The 24,685-nt window shown below is 48.8% G+C and overlaps 2 protein-coding genes across 17 annotated transcripts in view; one reads left to right on the top strand and one right to left on the bottom strand.

Moving 5' to 3' along the window:
* Positions 1 to 14,282, top strand: part of Ctnnb1 (catenin beta 1) — a 27,241-nt gene extending 12,959 nt beyond the window's left edge. For 2 of the 3 annotated variants that reach the window (XM_034483661.2, XM_076917965.1), the window contains exons 2-15: positions 3,405 to 3,465; positions 3,813 to 4,040; positions 4,203 to 4,456; positions 4,576 to 4,814; positions 4,899 to 5,100; positions 6,173 to 6,317; positions 9,006 to 9,109; positions 9,187 to 9,525; positions 9,649 to 9,807; positions 10,941 to 11,060; positions 11,360 to 11,510; positions 11,595 to 11,716; positions 12,378 to 12,438; positions 13,066 to 14,282. In XM_034483661.2, the coding sequence (XP_034339552.1) occupies positions 3,453 to 3,465; positions 3,813 to 4,040; positions 4,203 to 4,456; positions 4,576 to 4,814; positions 4,899 to 5,100; positions 6,173 to 6,317; positions 9,006 to 9,109; positions 9,187 to 9,525; positions 9,649 to 9,807; positions 10,941 to 11,060; positions 11,360 to 11,510; positions 11,595 to 11,716; positions 12,378 to 12,438; positions 13,066 to 13,274 (2,346 nt within the window). In that variant the 5' untranslated portion in view covers positions 3,405 to 3,452 and the 3' untranslated portion in view covers positions 13,275 to 14,282. The remainder of the gene's footprint in view (positions 1 to 3,404; positions 3,466 to 3,812; positions 4,041 to 4,202; positions 4,457 to 4,575; positions 4,815 to 4,898; positions 5,101 to 6,172; positions 6,318 to 9,005; positions 9,110 to 9,186; positions 9,526 to 9,648; positions 9,808 to 10,940; positions 11,061 to 11,359; positions 11,511 to 11,594; positions 11,717 to 12,377; positions 12,439 to 13,065) is intronic. The other variant, XM_034483662.2, reaches the window with a different exon arrangement.
* The window catches only part of Ulk4 (unc-51 like kinase 4), a 290,769-nt gene continuing 279,788 nt past the window's right edge, over positions 13,705 to 24,685 (bottom strand). For 11 of the 14 annotated variants that reach the window (XM_076917962.1, XM_034484051.2, XM_076917954.1 and 8 more), the window contains 3 exons: positions 20,482 to 20,567; positions 16,794 to 18,646; positions 13,705 to 15,651 (listed from right to left, as the gene is read on the bottom strand). In XM_076917962.1, coding sequence (XP_076774077.1) covers positions 18,583 to 18,646; positions 20,482 to 20,567 — 150 coding nt within the window. In that variant the 3' untranslated portion in view covers positions 13,705 to 15,651; positions 16,794 to 18,582. The remainder of the gene's footprint in view (positions 15,652 to 16,793; positions 18,647 to 20,481; positions 20,568 to 24,685) is intronic. The other 3 variants (XM_076917951.1, XM_076917952.1, XM_076917953.1) reach the window with 3 other exon arrangements.

Consider the following 24,685-nt stretch of genomic DNA (forward strand, 5'->3'; position numbering starts at 1 on the left):
TCTTGTGTTTTCTTTCTCTTGATGCTGTCATGAAAGGATTCCAATCTTTTTTTTTTTTTGCATATAATTGTAATGGCTACTTTTAAAATTATTATTATATTGAAGCCTTATTAAGTTACAAAACATGCTTGATGGGCAAAGGCCTTGAGAGTTAACCATGCAGTTACTTGCTGAGAGAACTGGTTTTTCCTCTCAGGATGACTCCATTTTAATAATTGTTACGGTGTACAAGTACAGAGATTTTTTTTAAGTTTCAAAATAACATTGCGCTTTGATATTTATTTGAAATGCTAATATCTATTTTTGTTTGTATAGTTCTATGTAAGGTATAGATAATACTGCACCAAAATACCCATGTACTCGTCACAGATTAATAAGCATTTTATAGGTGATACTGTTTTACTGTATCTGATTTTGAAAATAAAACCTAAAGCCTGCTAAAGAGTTGGCGCTGTCCTCACTGAAGCAGCTGGTGTGACACCTGCTGTTGTGTGTCTGTGACAGCATTGCTGGGTCACATGATAGTGAGCATTGATGAGCTGGAGGGAAAAATGCTTCGATGACTTTGTTGGGAACTTCCCACATGTATATGATAATATACGTGTATATAATAATATACGTGTATATGATGTGCTGTGATCCTGTTCACCCACAGTCCTTCTCTTCACTCCTCAGGCCTACCTACCACCTCAGAAAACTCCAGATGTCATGGTTTTTTGTTAATGACCCATGGGTTCCAGGTTACGGCACCCATATGCTCATGGGTGTGGGGCCATCCACTGGAACATGGTTGACCTACTCCTGGAGTCCATATCATTTAAGAAACCTCACTGTCCCTCCCTGAGCATTCACCAGCTCCTCAGCTCTGGGCTGGGGCTATAGGGGCCCCACCCTCCCATGCTGAAATGCTTGCTGGCTTCACCCTGTGCTAGTATCTCTTAAAAAGAATGTATTTTGTTGTATTTTTCTTTACTTGTGTGTGAGTGTGTGTGTGTGTGTGTGTGTGTACACGTGTGCACCAGCGCGTGTGCCTGTACACATGTCATGGACATCAGAGGACAATTTGGGGATGTTGGTCCTAGAGATGGAACTCAGGTTGCCAGGCTTGGTACCAAGTGCCTTTACCCATTGAGCCATCTTGCCAGCCCATGCTTGCCTTTTTTTTTTTTTTTTTTTAATGTTCTTGGTGATGTCCATAAAGGATCATCTTAACATTTGTTTACACTTGGAAGGGTTGGTACTATCTTGAGTACTCATTTGGTGAGGCCTACAATAAATGTAAAATTGAAGTATGTGAACACTTGTCCTAAATATGCATATTCAAAGAACTTAAGTATAGTCCATATGTGTACTTCATAAAAATAAAGTGCTGCATTAAAAATCTGACAGACAAGACAGAACAAGTGTTTAGATTTCAACAAGGCAGAAGAAGTACTTGCAGGGTGGGGGTGAGTGCTGGGAAGTGGCAGACTATGTGAGTAGTAGGCAGGGATGGCTGGTAAAGCAGGCTGGGATCACAGTTGGTCATTGTTGACAAGGTCTTGAGAAACGGATGGCTTGTACAGTGCTTTTGTGGACTTGGGATTAACTGAATTCGGTCAGTTTTTGGAGCCATGCTGATTATCAATCAGTCAGTGTTGTTAATCACAGCTTAAATGTTCTTTTTTTATCCTTAAAAGCCACAGTGCTGCTAGCATTCCTGTCATTAGAATTAGTTTAGAAAATTTATAATTTAATTTCTATGTTAAGGTATTTATCATGTTCTTGTATTAGAAGAGGCACACGAGGAATTCGGGAATAGGAGGCAGGATTCAGTTGTTCTGGGTCGTTCACTGTAACACTGGCATTCAGGTTTATAACGGGTGACATGCATGATTATTATTTGAAAAAAATACTTTAGTGGTAAATTTCTTATCATCCCAAAGTGTCATTAACTGTAGAATTGATGTTATAGAACTGACCAAATTAAAACACTGTACTCGAACTGTCACTACGGTGAAGGTGGGGTGGATTGGGTGATGTAGTCATTAGGAGAATAACCAGTCTACTTCCTGTTTCTCAACCATTTGTGTGCCTATAATTTATCAGGGTTTATTTATTTATTTTTATTCTGTGTGCTTTGGAAGAGTAGGGACACTTCTAGAAGACTCCTTCCAGACTGTACAGCTGGAGAGGGTAAGCAGGGAAACCGCAGAACTGTAGCTCACTGCAGGGATCTCAGCTTTCAGAGTTACATGGTTAGTAAGTTTTTTAAATCCTGGAGATAAATTCAAAGGTTATGACATTCCAGAATTAGAGCAGTGTTTTCTTTAAATAATTGGATTTGTTCTCTACATTTTTTTTAAAAGTGGATTTTGACACGTGGTTTTATAATGTATGTACTTTATGCAGTGATCTTATCCATAGTTAGTAATTCAAAATTCTTGCAAGATAAATAGGATAATTTTATCCTGATGGGAACTTGAAAAGTTATCTTAGTGTAAATTTATACTAGTTCTATAAGAGGCATTTATAGATAGATTAAAGTCAGGTGATCTTTGAGCTCATAGGTAACTGGAAAAGTAAAACATACATTTAGAGAGCAAGAAGAAAAAAACCCAAAGATAAATTTGTACACAGATTCCTTAGACTGCGTAAGGAGATGCAAGAGAAGCTGTGAGCCCCACTTGCTCCTTGTCAAGAGATCAGACACTGTGTAGCCTGTGGGCACGGCATCCGAGTGAGCATTTAGGCAGGCTCTCCTCATACCGTTGTGGGTTTTCTGAAACCTTGATTTGGTTCCTGGATCCATCACCATTTTCTTTTATGTCTGAGGTCTTTCCCAACGGTGTTTCCGGAGTATTTTGCAACTTTGGCTAATATTTAACTTACTGGTTTTGGTTCTAAGTTTCATGGGAATACCAGGTTAAAGTATCTGTGGCATCCCTTACCCCATTTTAAAAGCACTATCTGCTTTGGCTGAGTTCGCTTTTTTTTAGCTTTTTCTTTTGATATTGAAGACTCCCCCACAGTGGCAGTTATATGAATTATATGATTGGTCCCTTCAGAAATTGGCAGGTGTGCTTGAAAGGGACCGAGCAGCCCTGGACTTGAAGTCTTTGATGAGGAAAAGTTCCCCTTGGGGCAAGGCCCTGCTCCACTTGTTGGTGGACTTGCCAGGGTGTTGTTGTTTTGGGGAATAATGCTTAGAATTCTTGCAGCACCTTGTATCTACAATCTGTGTTTCTTCTGAGAAGAGCTGCCTGGACATAACCCTGACTTAAGCTCAGTGGAGATGGTACTGTGGCATGGTCTGACTACATGGTGAACTGGCTTTTCATGTGTGTGGGAATAGCCTAGCAGACTCCCAGTGACCTGGGGTAAAAGCAAGCTTCAATTGTAACGACTTGATGGAATCTTTTCAGGGTATCTGAAGCTCAGCGCCCAACTGCTGTGACACTGCTTCGTGGACAATGGCTACTCAAGGTTTGTGACTCAAAGATGGCCAAGGCTCCTCACCAATTCCTCGATGCCTATGGGGTGGGGTCTGCCTCACAACCCCTGCTGCTCCTGCCACCTTGCCAGACCACCTTTGTTCTCTTGTGCACTCTTCTACTGGCTTGGTGAAATAATCAACAAGTCATTGGATGGGATCTAGTGGGTGGTCGATTCTGGAGCCCGAGTGCTGTTAGGTCACCCATTCCGTGGAGGAGCTCATACTGGCCCTCACTCTACTCTCCTGGCTGCCTTCTAATAGCATGTCAGTGGGTCATTGTCACAGACGTCTTATTCAGGTAGCATTTTCAGTGCACCAACATGCTCTGCTTTTACAGCTGACCTGATGGAGTTGGACATGGCCATGGAGCCCGACAGAAAGGCTGCTGTCAGCCACTGGCAGCAGCAGTCTTACTTGGATTCTGGAATCCATTCTGGTGCCACCACTACAGCTCCTTCCCTGAGTGGCAAGGGCAATCCTGAGGAAGAAGATGTGGACACCTCCCAAGTCCTTTATGAGTGGGAGCAAGGCTTTTCCCAGTCCTTCACGCAAGAGCAAGTAGCTGGTAAGAGCATTTGTGTTTGGAAGCTAACTGTGAGCCCCACATGCTCCTTGAAGTCTATTGGCAAGGCTGTGTGATGTCTGACATAGCACAAGTGGGTTGGAAGGAAGGCGGAGGGCAGCCGAGTCTCACGTGCCTAGTGAGTGTTGGATTTACTTTTCCCAGATATTGACGGTCAGTACGCGATGACGCGGGCTCAGAGGGTGCGTGCTGCCATGTTCCCTGAGACACTAGACGAGGGCATGCAGATCCCGTCCACACAGTTTGACGCTGCTCATCCCACTAATGTCCAGCGCTTGGCTGAGCCTTCACAGATGCTGAAACATGCCGTTGTCAATCTGATTAACTATCAGGATGACGCGGAACTTGCCACACGTGCAATTCCTGAGCTGACAAAACTGCTAAATGACGAGGACCAGGTAAGCAGTGATGGCACTTGCTTTTCAGTTGACTTTGAGGGAAGCTTTCCAGGGGATGCCAATGGCCGCCCCATGTCAAGTTTTGGGAACTAACGGTGCTTCTTCATCCCTCATTCTAGGTGGTAGTTAATAAAGCTGCTGTTATGGTTCATCAGCTTTCGAAAAAGGAAGCTTCCAGACATGCCATCATGCGCTCTCCTCAGATGGTGTCTGCCATCGTACGTACCATGCAGAATACAAATGATGTAGAAACAGCTCGCTGTACTGCTGGGACTCTACACAACCTTTCTCACCATCGTGAGGGCTTGTTGGCCATCTTTAAGTCTGGTGGCATCCCAGCACTGGTGAAAATGCTTGGGTAAGAACATGGTCAGGGAACTTGAAGGGTAGGAAGTAGAAGGGTGCTGGTGTGGCTGACAAAGGTTCTCCTCTCTCTTCCCAGGTCCCCAGTGGATTCCGTACTGTTCTACGCCATCACGACACTGCACAATCTCCTGCTTCATCAGGAAGGAGCTAAAATGGCAGTGCGCTTAGCTGGTGGGCTGCAGAAAATGGTTGCTTTGCTCAACAAAACCAACGTGAAATTCTTGGCTATTACAACAGACTGCCTTCAGATCTTAGCTTACGGCAATCAAGAGAGCAAGGTAGAGTGACGAGAGTTGTTTCCTCAGCGTGGAGGCTCAAAGACATGTGTGACTCACCCTTTGTGTCTTTAGACATTGAATCTCTGTGTGTATAGTGCGGTGCTAAACACTGAAGGGGAGGGGGAGCAGGCCTCCTGAGTTTTTACACTTGAGCAGAGAAGAGGGGCTAGGTATACAGAGGAAACGGTGTTCTGCGGTCTTGTGGAGATCTTTGAGGAGTAGTGAGGTGTTACCTAGGAGGAGGCAGTAAGAGGATGACATCTGCTACAGTCCTGAGGAGGAAGAGGGATGGTATGCTAGAGAGAGGTTAAGAGACACAGTGCTAGACAGAATTTGGGCTGAGGCTGTAGCTGGGCTGGGTGGATCCTGTGAGGCTTTGTTGGGCATACCAAAGTCCAGGAGGTACGATCTTAAACACAGGCATGGGATAAGGCCTGCCTGTAGAGATGTTCAAGGGCCTTAAGAATGCCGGAGTGGGTATCTGCAGGGTTTTGTGAGGTACACAGCATAGAAGATCAGTCAGAAGCTATGGGTTCTTAGTGCCCATTTTCAACTGGCTGTTCTGACAGAACTTTGACCACTACTACAGCAACCCTGCCTGCTCTTCATGGTTGTTTTCTTCTGTGTTCACTGTGGAGAGGTGGCCAGAGTTGATTTTTTTTTTTTTTTTTTAATGATTTTTTTTTCATGTATTGTTGTTTTGCCTGCACGTATGTCTGTCTGAGGGTGTCAGATCCACTGGAACTAGATTTGCAGACAGTTGTGAGCTGCCATGTAGGTGCTGGGACTTGAACCTGGGTCCTCTGGTAGAGCAGCCAGTCCTTTTTAATAACTGGGCCATCTCTCTAGCTCTAGCTGGTGTATTCTTAAGAGAGTTGGTGTGCCTGGATTTGAGCAGAATTGTAGCACAGGAGTCACATACTTGGGACCCCACTTGGAGACTGCTTCAGAAGGGTCCAGAGACACATGTAATTGCAAGCTGGCTAAAGTTCTTGCATGTATAGTAACTCGGTGATGGGCTGTTCTCCAGCATTTTCTGAGTCTCATGACTTACAGTTCCATATCTCTCTAGCTGATCATTCTGGCCAGTGGTGGACCACAAGCCTTAGTAAACATCATGAGGACCTACACTTACGAGAAGCTTCTGTGGACCACGAGCAGAGTGCTGAAGGTGCTGTCTGTCTGCTCTAGCAACAAGCCAGCCATTGTGGAAGCTGGTGAGTACACACATTCCGAGATCACTCACAGTACGAGATCGCTTGTCCCTGGGTTACTTAATTTTTTGTTAGAGACAACAAAAACACATCATTCCATAAAGCTTATTTCTGATTTGGATTTTGGTAATGTGAGGTTGGGCCTCCCTAGCAATCCTGTGAATATAGAGTGCAGCTTAGTAGAGAAGTGGTTTTGTTTTGAGATTATTGTTAATGTGTTCTCCTCAGTGATAGAAGAAAAGAAAATACATGGTTTCTGTCTAAGCCTCTTGGTTTGGCCCAAGAAAGTAGTTTCAGCTCTCTGGCTTTTTTCAGCAAGCAACTAACTTCTGCCTAGGCTGTTGACCCAAGCTTCATATCCCAAGGAGGAGCGAGAAGTGGTGAAGGCATTCTGTAGAGGAAGGTGCTGAGGGTGAGGCTCGAGGTCACCACAGCCACCTTTGTGCAGTTGGGAGCACTTCAGGTGACTGAGGGAGTAGCTAACAGTGAAACCATGAGCCTGGCAAAGACACGGGTGGCTCTGCCAGTTTTTCCAGAACCTCGACAAGGCTTGTTTAAATGTGAGCTTGTACATTGATAGTCCATAGGTAGCTGGGATAGTTGCAGATGGATGTGCATGGAACCTTTTCAGATGCCCAGGTCATTCTGATGTGGATGTGTTAATCTGGAATATACTTACAGCTCTTAGAATGTTTGAAGCAGCCAGGCGGTGGTGGCGCACGCTTTTAATCCCAGCCCTTGGGAGGCAGAGGCAGGCGGATTTCTGAGTTCGAGTCCAGCCTGGTCTACAGAGTGAGTTCCAAGGACAGCCAGGACTACACAGAGAAACCCTGTCTCGAAAAACCAAAAAAAAAAAAAAAAGAATGTTTGAAGCAGTGTAATTGACGTTGTTACTATGCATTCATCTGTAGAGTGGTAGGGAACTGGTTCCTACTTAGTCTTGTGAAGATGAGCACAAATCACGAAGGCAGGTGCTGACTGAGCTCAGTGCACAGGCCTGGAGCCCCAGCACTTAGGCAGGGGCAGAGTCAAGAGGTCTAGGAAGGACTTCCTGGGTTATTTAGCAAGGCCTTGTCTCAGGATAGAACAGAGGAATGTGTGTTATGACAGGAGTGGACAGCACATAACAATGACAGCTACTGAGGAGGCCACTCCAGAAAGGGAGTGCTACATGGCAGGCACTTTGGGGGAAGCAGCAGTCTTGTTTTTGCTTGAGACATGGGAGCTTAGATGCTTTCTGGGTGTAGAGCATTGTGAAGGCCGCGTCTTAGAGCAAGGAGGCTGTTGGTACACCTACAACTTGAGCAGTAGTGTCGGGTAGTGAGCTAGGCCGGGCCTTAGTGCACAGGAGTGACTGCTGTTTTGGCACCACATGGAGAACACTGCTATAGGTCCTCAGGGTTGAGGACTGAGGTGGTTGTCTAGGAGCAGCCGTGTGCTGTGCAGTTTTGCTGAGCAGGACAGCTGCACAGTGGGAACCACTGAAGGAAACAGCTGGCATAGAAACCTAGCAAGTACGTAGAAGTCCTTGGTATTGGGAAACAGTCCTTAGTACTTAGCAGCCATGAGACTACAGCAGCAAACCAGAGAGGTGGTCTTTGGCAAGAACAGTGGCACTTTGCAGGTTAAGTGGAACTGTCAGGGCCTTGCTAATTTGTTAACAAGGTTATTTAAGAAGGTGACATTCAGCTAGAAGGACTGGGGAAAGCCAGGCTAAGGGTGGGAAGCTGCCTGAGTTTATGACAGGAAGGAAGAGGGGTGTCTCAGAGTAGCCTAATGGGTTGTTAACCACTCAGACCTGCTGTCTTCTAAGCTCTTCTGATGAGCATTTGGGGCAAGTTGCATGTTCTGAGAGTTAATAGTTGTATAAAGAAAGGAGCCAGCCATTTACCGAAGGTGGAGGAGCATCAGCCTTAACCCAAGTCACTGCCGACAGCTGGAGGGTTACTGTGAGAAGGAATTATTTGAGAGACCATCTTCATCAGGTCAGGAAGGTAGACTAAATTAAAGTTGTGACAAATTCAAGTCTAAAAAGTCAGATTTAGGACACAAAGTAAGTGTGCATGATGAACAAAGAGATAAGAATGTGTCTCGTTTAGAAGTGATTTCAGTTAAAGAAGGGGGTGTGTTGACTTATTATGGCCTGTCACTGTTGCCCAGACTGTCCTTGAACTCAGGATTAAGTAGTCTCAACTGACTGAGCTATGCAGTGTAGCTTCCCTGACTCCTGATGAGTCCCAGGGTGTCTACCCATTGGTTTACATCTGTACTTGAAGACTTGCAGGCAATGCCTTCCCACTCACATGACTTCATGACTCAGCTGCAGTGTTTTCCTCTGCGCACACATGTGATGGTCAGCAGAGCATGCACAGACTGCTTTCTCCAGCTCAGAACCAGCCCTGGTGCTGAGGGTCATTCTGGAAGTGGCTGAATGAAAGGAGTTGGTAGGAATGTTACCTGCAGGTGACGATGGTGAAACTGTCCATAAACGGTAGAAGGAAACAGCAGCCATTTGACATGAGTGACATGAGTTGTCACTGGCAAGGTGGACTAGAAAAGCTGTGTGACATTCTAGAACACTGAAGGAAATAAAGTCTTTGGAGAAGGAGAGTAGGCTTTGCAAGTCGGGACACTGAGGGCCGACAGGCCTGCCTAGCTAAGAGCCACTGCCTTTGATGTCTGACCTTGCAGGTGGGATGCAGGCACTGGGCCTTCACCTGACAGACCCGAGTCAGCGTCTTGTTCAGAACTGTCTTTGGACTCTCAGAAACCTTTCAGATGCAGCGACTAAGCAGGTAGGTTGTGCACAAGTTGCTGCCTTGGTGCTAGGGTCTCCATGAGCCCTGAACTCAGTGTGTTTTTATCTCAACAGGAAGGCATGGAAGGCCTCCTGGGGACTCTAGTGCAGCTTCTGGGTTCTGATGATATAAATGTGGTCACCTGCGCAGCTGGAATTCTCTCTAACCTCACTTGCAATAATTACAAAAACAAGATGATGGTGTGCCAAGTGGGTGGCATTGAGGCTCTTGTGCGCACTGTCCTTCGTGCCGGTGACAGGGAGGACATCACTGAGCCTGCCATCTGTGCTCTTCGTCATCTGACCAGCCGGCATCAGGAAGCCGAGATGGCCCAGAATGCCGTACGCCTTCATTATGGACTACCTGTTGTGGTTAAACTCCTGCACCCACCATCCCACTGGCCTCTGATAAAGGTGAATTGTCAGAGCAGGGTGCTCTGCTGGGACGGATGGCTGGGAGTAGGGCGGTGGGATCCAGAGCACATATTTACTCAACGCTGTTTGTGCTTTGTTGTTTACTAATTCTTTCCTCTGTAGGCAACTGTTGGATTGATTCGAAACCTTGCCCTTTGCCCAGCAAATCATGCGCCTTTGCGGGAGCAGGGTGCGATTCCACGACTGGTTCAGCTGCTTGTACGAGCGCATCAGGACACCCAACGGCGCACCTCCATGGGTGGAACCCAGCAGCAGTTTGTGGTAGGTAGATCTTTGTGACACATGGCTGTTATAAGGGGTGGGGGGAGTGTAACCCCCATGTACCGTCTTCTACCTCCCCATCCTTGGCTGAAGGTCTGCTAATGACTGGAAAAACCCAACCTGTGTTAGTTTCCAGAGACACTCTGACAAGCTCTGGTGGTGTTTCCCTGGTTAGCCTTAAAAAGGGACATAGAGTGTAATGTCCTGGTGCAGGTTAGATCCTGACTGCATGTGCCGATGTAGGAAATCTACCACAGCCATACTTGTATCCGACTCTATCAGGTTTTTTTCTCCACATCAGCAAACAAGAGGAAGCCTGTCACAACAGGTTTTAGAACCCCATATTGCTGGTGGTTTTGTGCATTTGCTGAGTATTATTGTTTCTGGCCCCTCCCCATAGGATGGCCTCATATTAAGGTGCCGCCGCCTATGTAGTTAGTCTAAATTTTGAGTCCTCGTAGAAATCAAGTCGACTATAAAAGTAGCAAAGTCAAAACATAGTTGTAGATCAGAAAGCAAATATACAGACTGCTGATTTTTAACTGTAGGAAAAAAGCCAAGGGAAGTTTTCACCAGATACATGTAAGAACAAGTAGAAAGAACCATTAGAATGGCCCACATCCATTTACCTCTTACCCAGGATGGATGATGCTCTGCCATGCAATGAGAAAGCCAACTTTGGCATTGAAAGGATAGGGCAGTCACTGTCCTCAGTGCCTGTGGGGTTTGTATCTGCAGAGGCTCAAGTCTCTTGTGCAAGAATTCACAGTATGCCCTTGTTCACCCCTGGATTGTGCTGATCCTGTAGGGTGCATGATCCTGTAGTGAGTCTCTCGGGGGAGTAAAGGACAGGGCACGCTGTACTTCGTACAGGCATAGGCTTGTCTGTAGCTGCATTTGATGTGTGATTGGTTAATCTGCAGATGTGGAAGTCATAGCACAGGAAAGCTGCTCACTGTACATGGCGCTGTGCAGGGAGAAGGCCTGCTGCTAGGAGCCTTCTGAGATACTCAACTGAGCAGATACTCAACTGAGCACTGAGCAAGCTGTGAGGACCTCTGGAGACAATGCAAATAAGTAGCTAGCAGCTGCTGCTCAGAGTGCCAGCTTGTTAACTGCTTTTCTCCTACTAGGAGGGCGTCCGCATGGAGGAGATAGTTGAAGGGTGTACTGGAGCTCTCCACATCCTCGCTCGGGATGTTCACAACCGGATCGTAATCCGAGGACTCAATACCATTCCATTGTTTGTGCAGGTACGTTGGCTTCAGGTGACTGCCTTCCAGACTTGAGTCCCTAAACATTGGATTAGAGACCAGAAGCCTTTCCTTTTTAGTCGAGAGCATTGAGACTCCTGTCTTGGGGGAGGGAGGACCAGAGAACAATTCTAGAAATCCTTTACGCAGGAGCAGCCTGTTCCTGGGAACACAGAATAGGAAACACACAGCCAAGTGGGGGCTGCTGACACTCCACATTGGTCAAGTTTGTGCCACAGTTGGGCCCATGCCATGCTTTATTTTGGGTTCAATTGGGTCTTGTTTCTGTTTTTCCATAGTTGCTTTATTCTCCCATTGAGAATATCCAGAGAGTAGCTGCAGGGGTCCTCTGTGAACTTGCTCAGGACAAGGAGGCTGCAGAGGCCATCGAAGCTGAGGGAGCCACAGCTCCCCTGACAGAGTTACTCCACTCCAGGAATGAAGGCGTGGGTAAGTAGAGGAGCCCAGTCCATTAGCTGCCTATGCACTGGGGCTGGGCCTGGCCTCAAGGACTCTTTTCTTTTTCTATTCCAGCAACATATGCAGCTGCTGTTCTATTCCGAATGTCTGAGGACAAGCCACAGGATTACAAGAAACGGCTTTCCGTCGAGCTGACCAGTTCCCTCTTCAGGACAGAGCCAATGGCTTGGAATGAGGTAGGCCAGCATAGCACGAGTCAGTGCTTTCACTGGGCTCTGACTACAGCTAGCGTGAGCACAGTCTCCCTCAGAACTCACAGGGGCGTAGGTGAGGTAGGGGTGAGAGGGAAGGCAGTCTGCTGAGCAGTTAGTTGAGAGTCGGTTTATCAGTACGCTGTTCCACCCGCTTTTCTTTGAATCACTGTTTCTAGGAAACCTCCCTAGAAGTGTATTTTAAACCCCCATAGTTCCCTACTAGAGCCCAGATCTCAGCGCGTGATGCTCACTGAGCGCAGTCTTGGGTTTCAGACAGTGAGTCATGTGGGAGCTGGGTGTTCAGTAGGTATCGTAACGTGTTCCAGCCTGAGCCCTTGCCATTCCCCTGCCCATTACGTCCTGAAGCCTGTTCCCACAGCTGCCTTTGTCTGGGTAATGGCAGCCTTGCTATTCCAGCTACTCATGCACAGTCTGTCATTCGCCACTGTGCACTCAGTGCTGGAGCAGTATTTCTGTACATGTATCCTTGGATGGGGCAGCCATTGTCTCCATGCGCACATACTCAGTGAGTGAATGGTTTAATGCTACATGCAGTTTGAGGTCTTTGTCTTCTGTGATCTTATGTATATAAACACTCAGGTGTGGGTGTGAAATTTTGTTCTTTCTGTACCCATTTATGTAGACTGCTGATCTTGGACTGGACATTGGTGCCCAGGGAGAAGCCCTTGGATATCGCCAGGATGGTATGTTGTCAAGCTTGGGAACCTGGGTTGGAGGAAATGGTAGTTGCATTTAAAGATGGTCACTGAATTCCAGAGTCAGCAGCAGTGTGTGGAGCACAGGGAGCTTGGCCATGGCCTGCTGCCAGGGCATGCTCCTCCTGCCAGCCCTATCGCCTGGCTTTTCATTGGTCACACAACCCTTCATTCATACCTTTGTCTTGGAGAACAGGGCGGGTGGTCTGGGATGGGTGATTCATAGCTGATCCATCAGAGCTTTCTGGAAAAGTATCCAGATTTGACCAACATGTTGCCGCCATCACCTTATCCCAGAGGCTTTATCCAAGTAGTCGTGGATTGTCTGGCTCCTCACCTGATCTGTGACAGGCAGATCAGACTTTGCATTCTCAGGAGGCCAGGCACAGTAAGCTGTTGCCAATGGCTCATGGCTGCAGGGTCAGAATCCAGTGCTGAAGGCACACTACTGCTGCTGTGTGGTAGATAAGTCTCAGGGCTGTGTGAGGCCTGGCTCTGTGTGATTACCAACAGAGGAGCCTAGGAAGCAGTGTTCCTGGCAAGATGTCCTTACCACAGCTAATCAATCTCTCCTCTCTCCATTGCCCGTCTTTGTGGACGCCCTGACTCCTACAGATCCCAGCTACCGTTCTTTTCACTCTGGTGGATATGGCCAGGATGCCTTGGGGATGGACCCTATGATGGAACATGAGATGGGTGGCCACCACCCTGGTGCTGACTATCCAGTTGATGGGCTGCCTGATCTGGGACATGCCCAGGACCTCATGGATGGGCTGCCCCCGGGTGATAGCAATCAGCTGGCCTGGTTTGATACTGACCTGTAAATCGTCCTTTAGGTAAGAAAGCTTATAAAAGCCAGTGTGGGTGAATACTTTACTCTGCCTGCAGAACTCCAGAAAGACTTGGTAGGGTGGGAATGGTTTTAGGCCTGTTTGTAAATCTGCCACAAAACAGATACATACCTTGGAAAGGAGATGTTCATGTGTGGAAGTTTCTCACTTTGATGTTTTTGCCACAGCTTTTGCAGCGATATACTCAGATGAGTAACATTTGCTGTTTTCAACATTAATAGCAGCCTTTCTCTCTATACAGCTGTATTGTCTGAACTTGCATTGTGATTGGCCTGTAGAGTTGCTGAGAGGGCTCGAGGGGTGGGCTGGTATCTCAGAAAGTGCCTGACACACTAACCAAGCTGAGTTTCCTATGGGAACAGTCGAAGTAAACTTTTTGTTCTGGTCCTTTTTGGTCGAGGAGTAACAATACAAATGGATTTGGGGAGTGACTCACGCAGTGAAGAATGCACACGAATGGATCACAAGATGGCGTTATCAAACCCTAGCCTTGCTTGTTCTTTTTTTTTAAATATCTGTAATGGTACTGACTTTGCTTGCTTTGAAGTAGCTTTTATTTTTTTGCAGTAACTGTTAGTTTTTAAGTCTCGTAGTGTTATGTTCTAGTGAACCTGCTACAGCAATTTCTGATTTCTAAGAACTGAGTAATGGTGTAGAACACTAATTCATAATCACGCTAATTGTAATCTGGAGACGTGTAACATTGTGTAGCCTTTTGTATAAATAGACAGATAGAAATGGTCCGATTAGTTTCCTTTTTAATATGCTTAAAATAAGCAGGTGGATCTATTTCATGTTTTTGAACAAAAACTTTATCGGGGATACGTACGGTAGGGTAAATCAGTAAGAGGTGTTATTTGAGCCTTGTTTTGGACAGTATACCAGTTGCCTTTTATCCCAAAGTTGTTGTAACCTGCTGTGATACAATGCTTCAACAGATGCGGTTATAAAAATGGTTCAGAATTAAACTTTTAATTCATTCGCTTGTGTCATTTTTTGTTTGTTTGTCCTGAGATGGTTGCTGAGGGCAATGAAGGTGTCCAGCTTGTCCTGGGAAGGGGCACCATTAGGTGCCCAGGCTGTCAGGGTAGAGAAGGACCAAGTCTGAATGGGAATGCTCAGTGACCCTGAGCAGTGTCACCGAAACCCCGGCAAACCAGAGGAGGGGAGCGTGTGTTTGTTGACCTTGAATATTGCCACTGTCTGGCTGCCCTTCTGTGAAATGACTGTCCTGCCACTTCTGACCAGAGGGCTGAGCAGGCCTGTGTAACCAGTCCTTCCTGCAGCAGTGTCTGTGCTACACTGAGTAGTAACTAAAGCTGGGAGCCAAGTCAGCCTTCTTTAGGCTGGTGTCATCCCACTGTGCAGCGGGAAGCTCTGCCTGGGTTTGCACTTAAGCATCATTAATAGCATGGCTTCCTTGGAGAGAGCAACCCTATTCCTTTGAGCCAGTAACTATGTGGATCTGATCTTAATCAAAACCAGAATGGGCTGCCTTCCCTGTGGCCTGCCAGATGAGTTGTCATTTGGTGGTGGGTCTGACAAGCAGGCTTTGTACATCTCCTACAAAGACCTGTTACAACTCATGGTTGGGTTTTCTAAAAAGTGAGAATGTGTTGTGCTTTAGAGAGCTATTTAGTTTCCTTGATTTTAAGATTGTGGTTGTTAAATTCAAAATCCACAGGAGGAGGAAGGTCCTGTGAGGAAGTACTCAGATACCCCACTGGAGTCCAGAGTGGATTTGGGTCAGGTTAATGGGTAGAGCTTTACTGCAGTCACCCTTTACATGAGGGACCACAGCAGGGTGTCTGTAAAACGTAGTGCTCTTACGTACCTAGAAGCACAGGGCGACGTAGAGCCAAGTCCTAACTGCAGAGGCGAAGGGACAGAAACCATGCAGGTGGATGCTGGCTGAGATGCAGGCACGCATCATAGGCAGTGGTAGCAGTTGTAGGGCAGCATTCACAGACGCATGCCTGGGGGTGTGAGGTACACAGGATGCTGACAGGTACCCACACTTCTGAAGAAATGCTGTAGGTGGGAGCTAAACAGCTGTGCTCCCGTTTCTGACACACGTACAGATGAAGGGAAGATAGGGCTTTCCAGAGGGCGAATTCTGACTGCAGCTCCAGTTTTGAGCTGTCACCTGACTCTGCAGCAGCCACCATGCCAAAGGGGAACGGGCACAGATGAGGTAGGTGCTTTGATCTGGGTCCTGATAGTGTAAGGCGCTGGTAAGATAAGCAACTGCTCTTGATCGGACTGATGGCTGTCCGCTCTCTAGAGTGTGATCTTCACCACACTGCCTCCTGAAAGTAGTGTCCTGAGTACAATTATAAACTGGTGAGACCTGGGGAGAAGGCAACATATTCTGAGTCCTTGTGGAATGTGGTCTGTCCATTCTCCTACCCCTAACTCCTCAAACCCCAGCACTAGAAGAAGTAACAGGTCTCTGTAGTCAGTGATGAAGCCAAGCAAGCCCAGAGAGGGCTGGCTCAGCTTGGCCACCCTAGCTGAAGCTCTGGAACCTGTTTTTAAAACGCCAGACATGGCAGAACTGCCTAGAGTGTGGAGCCCAGCAGCAGAAACAAGAGACCTTGCCTCAGGCCAGGGAGATGGCTCTGCAGGTCTGGGCAGAGGGGAAACCAACTTCCCCCTTCTACATGCAGCAGTGGTGCCCAGGTAATGAAAATGGGATGATGTTTTTAAAAAGACACTGCCTCAATAGGGTGGAAGGCAACCGACCCCAGAGAGCAGTGCCTTTTCACATGTGCACTGGGGTGGACATGCACACGGTTTCTCAAAAGGAGAGCCTGAGAACAGTACCATGTGTATTTCCAAGAGATCTTCATGACAATAAAAGCCACACCTTGTATCCATTTGGGGTGGGACCAGCACACTGTAAGCCAGAGAGCTTGAGGTGCTGCCAAAGGCAGAGCATTGTGGGTAATAGCAACTCCCAACAGCGAGCTGTCACATGACCATTTGGTGAGTGAGCATTCAGTAGCAGAGAATCCAGCATGGCTGAGCTAAGAGGAAATCACTGAGGTGCAGCAATAGAATGCAGAGAACAGGCAGTTCATGGCTGCTGGCCTTGGGGTATATGCAGTCTTGAACATAGGTACCTACAAAAACAAGTGACTACCTGCTGCACAGGGCCCGTTGCCTCTTGGCTAAAACTGCTAGTCACGCCCTCTACCATGGACCCCGAGCTGCAGGCTAGGCCAACAGTCTGACCATGAAAGTCAGAAGCCAATGGTTTTTGTTTTTTTGTTTTTTTTCCCCACTTCTTGTGCTGCCTTTGGTGTGGGTGAGGCTGAGGTTGCCATAGCTGAGCCACCTGGGCTGTGGCTGCTCTTGTCTGTACCCATGTCAGGTATCGGGGAATTTATTTGTACGCTATATATTTTCAGTGTCTGGGGAAGGGGATAAAGGCCATTTGTGAGCTGGCTGTGACTGGGGGGGGGGGGGGAGGGCAAATCCTCCACTTACCTTGTTCAGCAGCTCTCTGTTGGACCAGAGCACAGGAAATGCCAGCCCAGTGTCTTGTGATGCATGCAGAAAACAAAAGCTGGATGTGTGAAAAGCTGAAGGGCAACCACCACAGCTACCTAGGTATCCTCAGGGCAGCTGTGGCTGTTGATGAACTGCCATTTCCTGAGGGGCAGCACAACCAGCCCTACTTTCAGGCTGTGGTTTAGGGCAAAGGCTTGAGCTGGGGGCTGCTAGTGGAGAGATGGAAATAGGGTCTGGGCAGCCTCCTGCCTGGTCCTCTGCTTCTATCTGTGACTGGTGTGCTTAGTGGCATCTGGAGTTAGGGAATGAGACTGCAGTGCAGGCAGAAGCCTGGGTCTGGACTGACGGCCACCACAATGGTAGAGTGCAGGGCAGGGGCCAGCTACGTCTGTTTTCTTGAGGGAGGGCAAAGGAGGAGCAGTGCTTGCCTCTACCCCCACTAGCCAGTGTGCTCACCTGCCAAGTTTCCACAGTAGTTTGTAATCCATATCACATTGAGTGGGGGAAGCGGGGGATGGGAGGCGTGGGTGGTGGTGACTGCCAAGCCCAGCGGCTAGCAAGACAGCAACTCTGCTTCACACCCCAGGCCCCTTGCCTGTAAACAAGCCACCTGACAGAATGGTCTGGAATGTTAAAGCCTTCCTAGTTTAGATTGCTTTATGTTCTGAAAGGGGGAGAGGAAGAGGAATGTCCCATTGTTTTGAAGCAGCTCCTGGCAAGATCCCAGAACTCAAGGACTGGACAGAGAGGGGAGCTAAGACATGAACCTGCTGCTCCCTTAGAACACTCAGCCATGTCACTGCATAACGCAGCCAGGCTGGGTCACATGGACACAGCCTGTTAGACACCACTCCTAGCTGCTTAAAATCCTCAGTGCCTCTGTGTCTCACCCTATCCAAGGCCTGCCCAGGACAGTGGAAGCCTGAATCCAGCCATGCCAAGGAGCCTTGTAGGCAGGAGGAGGGCCTGGCACGGTATGGCTGTTTTAATCATGAGGCTAAATGGGAGCTGGCAGGCTCTCCAGGTCACCATGTCAGCAGGGATGCTGGTGACAGTAGAACCAGCTTCCCTGCTATAGAAGGGAATCCTCTGCCTGCCTGCCCGACCTGGGCTAGCTGCTTCGTATGTGCACACCTCCTCCCCAGAGAGACATCCTGGGGTACAAATGGGCCAGCTATGTCTGTTCTCTTGAGGGAGTAGCAGATGGGCCAGAAACCTAGTCTGAAGTCCCAGAGGTCCCAGCTTTCTGTCCAGGGCTGGCTCAAACAGGCCTGCCCCACACAGCAGTCCCTCATCCTTCAGTGTCCACCAGACTTGGCACATGGAAGAGATTTTAAGGGATGAGGAGCAATTGGGAGAAGCCAATCTGCCTTGACACCAACATCCCACAGCTGCTGGGCTCTAGTGTCCTGCACTCCTGTGAGCAAACAAACTGAACTTGTTTTGCCAGTGAGTCTCACCGGGGCCTCCCTGGGATTCTTGGAATTCTCTGTCCTTGAAAAGGAAGTAGCTGGGCAACACTAGAGGAAAAGTGGGGCCTAGGCAAGTCTGCCCCTTAGTTGCTGCTAAGGGTTGCGGCTCACCTGAGTGGAGGCCACTTGACCTCCACATAAGGAGGAATAGGTTAGTCATCCCAGTCAGTGAGTGCTGGAGACATCAGGTTCTGGCCCATCGATTTTATTAGCTCCACTTGAGGCTGGTGAGAAAGGACTGTGGGATCTGACCATGCTGTGCAGTGGATGGGAGCCACAGGATGGCCTTTGTCTCAATGCCCAACAGCCTGGAGGAGTTCCAGGGCCAACGAAGCCACGACAGTATCGACGGGTGAGCTGTGGAAGAGCAAAGTGGTGGGTAATGTGTGTGGGGGTTGAACCTCCCCTTAAAAGTGGTGGGTAATGTGTGTGGGGGTTGAACCTCCCCTTAAAAGTGGTGGGTAATGTGTGTAGGGGTCGAACCTCCTCTGTAAGAGGGTTGGGCCTTGAAAGCCCACATATCAAAAGCCTCATTACCAAAGTCCTCAGTTGGGCCAGTGCCTCTCAGCTGTACCTCAGCCTCAGGCCCTGGGCACCGCCAGCCATTTGAGTCTGCCTATGTGGGTGGTGGACTGGTGTAGCCAGCCTGCCCAGCCCCTGGTACCTAAACCTCTTCATACCCACTCTAACCCCTTCTTGCTCTGCACTGCTAGCTCCTGTCCACTGGGCCCTCACCACCATGCACTGCGGGATAATCCTCGGAGACTGAAAGTGGGCAATTAGGAGCTTAAAATAGGAACTTTGTTTTGTTTGAGACACAGGTAAACCTGGCTAGGAACAAAGAAAAGTATGACACTGGGCAGCCCCCTGAAGAGAAAGTTAGACCATGGTGGCACCCTCAAAGTCAAGGAAATAGATGTGGCGTATAATCGGGTGGGCGGGTGGGGTGCCGCATGAAAGCTGCAGTCTAGTGGACAGGACTGCCACCCGGAGACAGTGCCGGGCATTCCTGTTCTGTGCATCAAAGGCCCTGAGGGGTGGTGGAATGTCTTTGAACTTGGCCTGCTTCTGGTAGAGTCCAGGCCAGTCCTGTGGGGCCACACTGCCCACCAAAGCCCCAGAAGGGCTGGCATGGATGGAAGGCCAGCCTCCTGGCAGGGCAGTCTGAGCAGAGCTCTGCCACCCACTCATCCGGCCTTTGCAGGTGGGGACATCTGAACAAACCCTGAGAGACAAGGCAAGGTCTGCCTGTGTCCTGGGTGTGGGCGGAAAGGTCACAGCCTTGCAGAATGTTAAGCCTCGTTTGGACACGTTTGATCTAGCACAAAAATAAGCTACCTTTGGTCTCAAGGCAGACCACCTCAGCAGGTGTGGAGGCCCAGATGGCTGGCAGGAAGGGCTTTAGGGAGCCCTGTTCAGTGGTCCAGCCACTCTGAGCACTGGTCAGCACTGGTGGCTGTTCCTGGCCTCTGCCTCACACCATGAGTCCCCGCAGATGAGAAGGGCCCTGCCATCCAAGCCAGCCTCTTCCTAAACTCCAAGGGCTGGGCGTGAGCTGCTGCATAGCGTCAGCCCTGCAGGGCCACAGCCACAGCTTCCTTCAAATGGATACCAATGCCAGATACCAGTGAAGGCTGGGCTCCCCTTAGCAGTGGTTCTTCCCCAGGGTAGGGATGCAGGGACCGGAGCCATCTCCCTGGGCTCTGTGCTCACCAGGTCTCATCTTAGCCAGGCCACAGCACTGAACTGACTGCTAGGGTTGTCAGCCAAATTGGGTACCTATCACTCAAGGCTGTCACTCCACCAAGCGTCATCATCGCTGAGATACTGTGTCTGCCTTCAGCGTATATGACATACTCCTTGGGTGACATAACCCCTAGTCCATAGGCATCACTTCTCAGATGTTCTCAACAGACTGTCCAGTGAGAGGTGGGGCTGTCCCTACCTACACTGTCAGCTGCTGGGTGTGAGATCCCACTAAAGAAGGACTAAGGAAGGCAGCCTGGTGAAGCTGTCAGGGTCAAGACTGCCTCTGCTGACACTTCCATGGTCTTCCACCATCAGGCATGTGGTTCTTCCCCAATGGGAAGAGCCCAACTGTATAGTGACAGGCCACACGATATTGGCCCCCATATGTGAGGATGGGGGAGGGGGGCAAAGATGGTTCAGAGCATTTGCTTGGTTCCTTATACCTGTGAGCTGGAGCCAGGCGCTCCAGGGCCTGCAGAAGGCTGCCGGTGTTCTTGAGGCTTTCCAGGAGCTTCTCATTGGACGTTACCTGAAACACAAGAAGACAGCTTCAGTTGGCCCATCCCTGACTTGTTGCTGTTAGACGAGGGTCAGGCATACAGTGGTCCATAGTCACTTGGCCAGGTAAGCACTGAATATGTTCTAGGTAACATTGTGAAGGATAATGAACCCCACAAAGTCCAGTTGCCTCGCTCCTGTCCTCAGGAAGCTGGTGCTGGCTGGCCTCAGGTTACCACCACTACTCAAGAATTCCATGCCTTTCCACTCGATCGTAGCAACTAAGGCAGGGTTAGTGTCCCTCATTTTCAGGATGAGCCTCAGGACTTGGAGGGTCTGCACCTCCACTGAGACCCTCTTCCTCTTCCTGGTGTGCCAGAAACCAGCTGTCAGTTTGACTGCCATTAACCGTGGTTACATACAGAACTGCACATAAAGATGGCTGAAAACGGTGAGAGTAAACACAAACTTACAGGCTGCATGACTTATGTCTAGGCCCACCCACTGCTCGCCACAGCCCCTCGAGGGGGACTGCATACACATGTGATGGATGCAGAGGGGGTGCACACAGAGGGGGTGCACAGAGGCTGTGCTTCAGGAAGTCACCCCTTAAGCTTCAATGAAATGACCTTTACCCACAAGGCTGCTTAGGCAACACAAACGGGAAACTACAGGGACAACTAAGTGCCCAAGAGAGTGGACGTGATACCAGCCGTTGCAGCTGACGTGAGCACAGGCGTAAAGAAAGCTGAACACGGACCGGTCTGTCTGCCCCAGGACACTGCACGCCACTTTAGTCAGAGGACCTGCTTTCTGCAGTGGTCAGCCATCAATAGAAATATAACTGGTCAGAGTGTTGAGGATAAGGAACTGGGTCTTAGTCATTGGAGGTTTAGGGAGTGTCTTGGAAGAGGAGGCAGAAAGAATGGAAGGACAGGGGTGGGGAGGCTGTGACATTGCTGTCTTTAAGGCATGATGTGGATCGACTCTCAGCAGTTGTCACCTGGGCAAAGTCAAGGCTGAGAGGGGAGGTACTCTAAGTCTTCCATAGAGAGAGGAGGTGCTCTCAGTGCTCCATAGAGGGGGGAGGTGCTCTCAGTGCTCCATAGAGAGGGGAGGTGCTCTCAGTGCTCCATAGAGAGGGGAGGTGCTCTCAGTGCTCCATAGAGAGGGGAGGTGCTCCCAGCACTCCATGGGGGGGGGGGGTAATAGCTGCTGTGGAGGGAGAAACATTCTTTGTGTCCCATGACATAAAGAACCAGTGGATAGTCTCACACCTGAGCACATACAGACAGCACTAGCTTGATCTAATATGTTTTTTAAAGGACAGTTGGGTGGGGGGACATGCTGCAGGATGTGGGAGAAGCTGGATGGAGGTGAGGTAAATGTCATATTGTATGCATGTATAAAATTCTCAATAAAAAAAATTACGATTTTCTTAAGCAAACTGAAAGAGCTTACTGGAAACAATGAGATTTGGGGTACTCCTGGACTTTAATAGCAGTTGCTGACTTGTAAGGAGGAATACATTAGACGTTACAGCTATGGAAAGTTCCAGAGCTGCTGGGTTCCATAGAAAGTGCACATGCCATCTATTCTGTCTCCCTGAGCACAGATGCCAACCCCAGCAGGATGTATGGCCTGCTCTCAAGCACACTTTCCAGTCAAGAACAGCAGGCAGGTCTGGGCAGAAGGCCACCAACACCTGTGCCGCAGTGTGCCTGCCCTTGCTCAAAGCCCCAGCTCCCAGAGTCTACACAGACAAGTGGACAGAGATGTCCAGGAGAGGTGGGGAGCAGAAAGTTCCCAAGCTCTGAGGGTGTACAGGGTTTCCTACTCCTTAGCTTCTGTTCTGGTGTGCCCAAAGCCACAGGCCCACGGCCCCTCAGTGGTGGTGTGAGGAGCTATTAACTGGAGCCTGCAGTTGAGACTTCCTCTGTTTTAACAGTGTTGGCTTCTGACATGCAACTTCACATAGACAGCTTCACAGCAGACAGGACATGGGAGATCTAGGAAGCCAGAAGGTCCTGAGGTGATACTGATCTGGGAGTGCCTGGGGGATGCAAACCCACAGAACCATGTATGCATGCCTGGGCTCTGTCATCCTACATCTCTGTGCAGACATGGGATGATCTGACAGCATACTAAAGACCTCAAAGTCTCACATCCCAGCCTGAGCCCAGGGGCAGGGACACATCAGGTAGAGTCACATAGCACTTGGGAACCTTTGACGCAGGTCTGAAGCAGGAGTCTCAACTCGTGGCTGAATCTACAGAGCAATTTCTGCTGCTAAAACAAAAATAGCGTTGCCAGTGGGTTTCCAACCAGACAGAACAGCATAACAACCAGGATGAAATGTGAAGTTAGCATGAGAACATCCAAGGACGTCTAAACTGATGCCCTCTGACCCCAACTGAACTGTCAATCACCGACACTCTAGAAACAGAATAAGAAGGAACCAATGGTGGCAGAGAATGGATTCCTACAGGTGGTCATGCACACACACAAACACACACACACACACTTATAAATATTTTTTTTAAATGAAAGAAAAGAACAACATGACGTGATTGGTTCAATAGCAAAGTGAAAGGTCAGTGACGGTGATCAGAACATCAACTGGACACACAGGAAAGACACATCCACATAAGCAGGCCTCAGAGAGTAGCTGTGAGAGGCTCGAGCGGCTGGAGCTGCCGAGGAAGAGGATGGAGAAAGTGTGTGTGCAAACGTGAGATATCACAGCTGCAGCTCTCCAGATGTGTGTAATGAGACTCTTCCCCAGGTCACACCCAGATGCCCCATAACAGAGCCAGGCACGTGGCACCAACCTGTTATCACAGCACTTGGGAGGCACAGGCAGAAGCATGGGGAGCTCAGGGTCAGCCTGGGCTACCTGAGGCCCTGCATCAAAACAAAGCAGGCTTGTGTTCATGGGCACTGGTGCCTGTGGAGGCCAGAAGATGGCATTGGGTCTCCTGGAACTGACATTTCAGGTGGCTGTTCAGCCATCCATCATGGGTGCTTGTGTGAAAATAAAATTTGAAAGCAGCATTGAAACAATAACAAAAAATTCATGGTCAGCAAAGACCACCAACAATTTGTTAAATACAGTCATAATAAAATATTAAGTCCCTGCAGGGGCAGGGTAACCAAAAATAAAGGCATGCAAAGGTGTGCCCAGACAAGTCCAAACAAGCCCAAGTGAGTAATGGGCTATCTGGTGTTTACTTCTCTCTCCCTCCCTTTCTGGGAGGTCCGAGGTTCTGCAAGTTCTACCAGTTTCTGCAAGTTGTTGATGTTTGAAATATCCAATCATATGTAACCGCACCAAATTTTCCCGCTCTCCCCAACCCCTACCCATAAATATCCCAAGTTTCCTGGGTTCTGGGTCGGAACCTCTATCTCCTGCGTGAGATATGTTCCGGCCCGAGGGCCCTCATCATTAAACCTCCTCTGCAATTGCATCAAGATGGTTTCTCATGTGTCCTTGGGTTTGTGCAGGTCCAGACTTGGGTGAGGGTCCCCTTTTGGGGGTCTTTCACTTGGAACTGGACGCCAGTCCTCTGAGAGAAAAGAGGACTCTTAACCATTGAGCCATCTCTCCAGCCTCCTGTGCAAAGTATTTTATGATCTCAATGCTACCACTAGAGCTAGCAGAGACAAACTAAAAGACATAAAGGCCCCACAAGTTCAGCTGCTTTCCCAAAGGTCATGCCAGTACCAGGGACCCCAGGTAAGACCCCAGCATATGCCTGCCAACTCCCCTTAAAGCACCCTCAACAGCTGTAAACTGTACCCTTCCCCTGGGCTCTATATTCTGGCCCACAACTGCCTGCTTTCCTGGAGGCCATGCCAGTGCCAGGGACCCCAGGTAAGCCCCCAGCATATGCCTGCCAACTCCCCTCAAAGCACACCCAACAGCCATAAACTGCACCTCATTCTCTGGGCTACACATTCTGACCCACAACTTGAACAAAAGACCTTTGCTTTTCTGGAAGCCACACAGGTTCTCGGGACCACAGAGGCAATGTTGGCACCCAAACCCCAGAAGTCACACAAAAAAAGTCCAGCAGAGACATCCTATTAGACCTGAAGACTCATTGGTCACCAGAACCCCAGGCCACTCAGGCCAGAAGACTAGAAGAG

This window comes from Arvicanthis niloticus, chromosome 21 (genome assembly GCF_011762505.2).
Source record: "Arvicanthis niloticus isolate mArvNil1 chromosome 21, mArvNil1.pat.X, whole genome shotgun sequence".
Classification (NCBI taxonomy): domain Eukaryota; kingdom Metazoa; phylum Chordata; class Mammalia; order Rodentia; family Muridae; genus Arvicanthis; species Arvicanthis niloticus.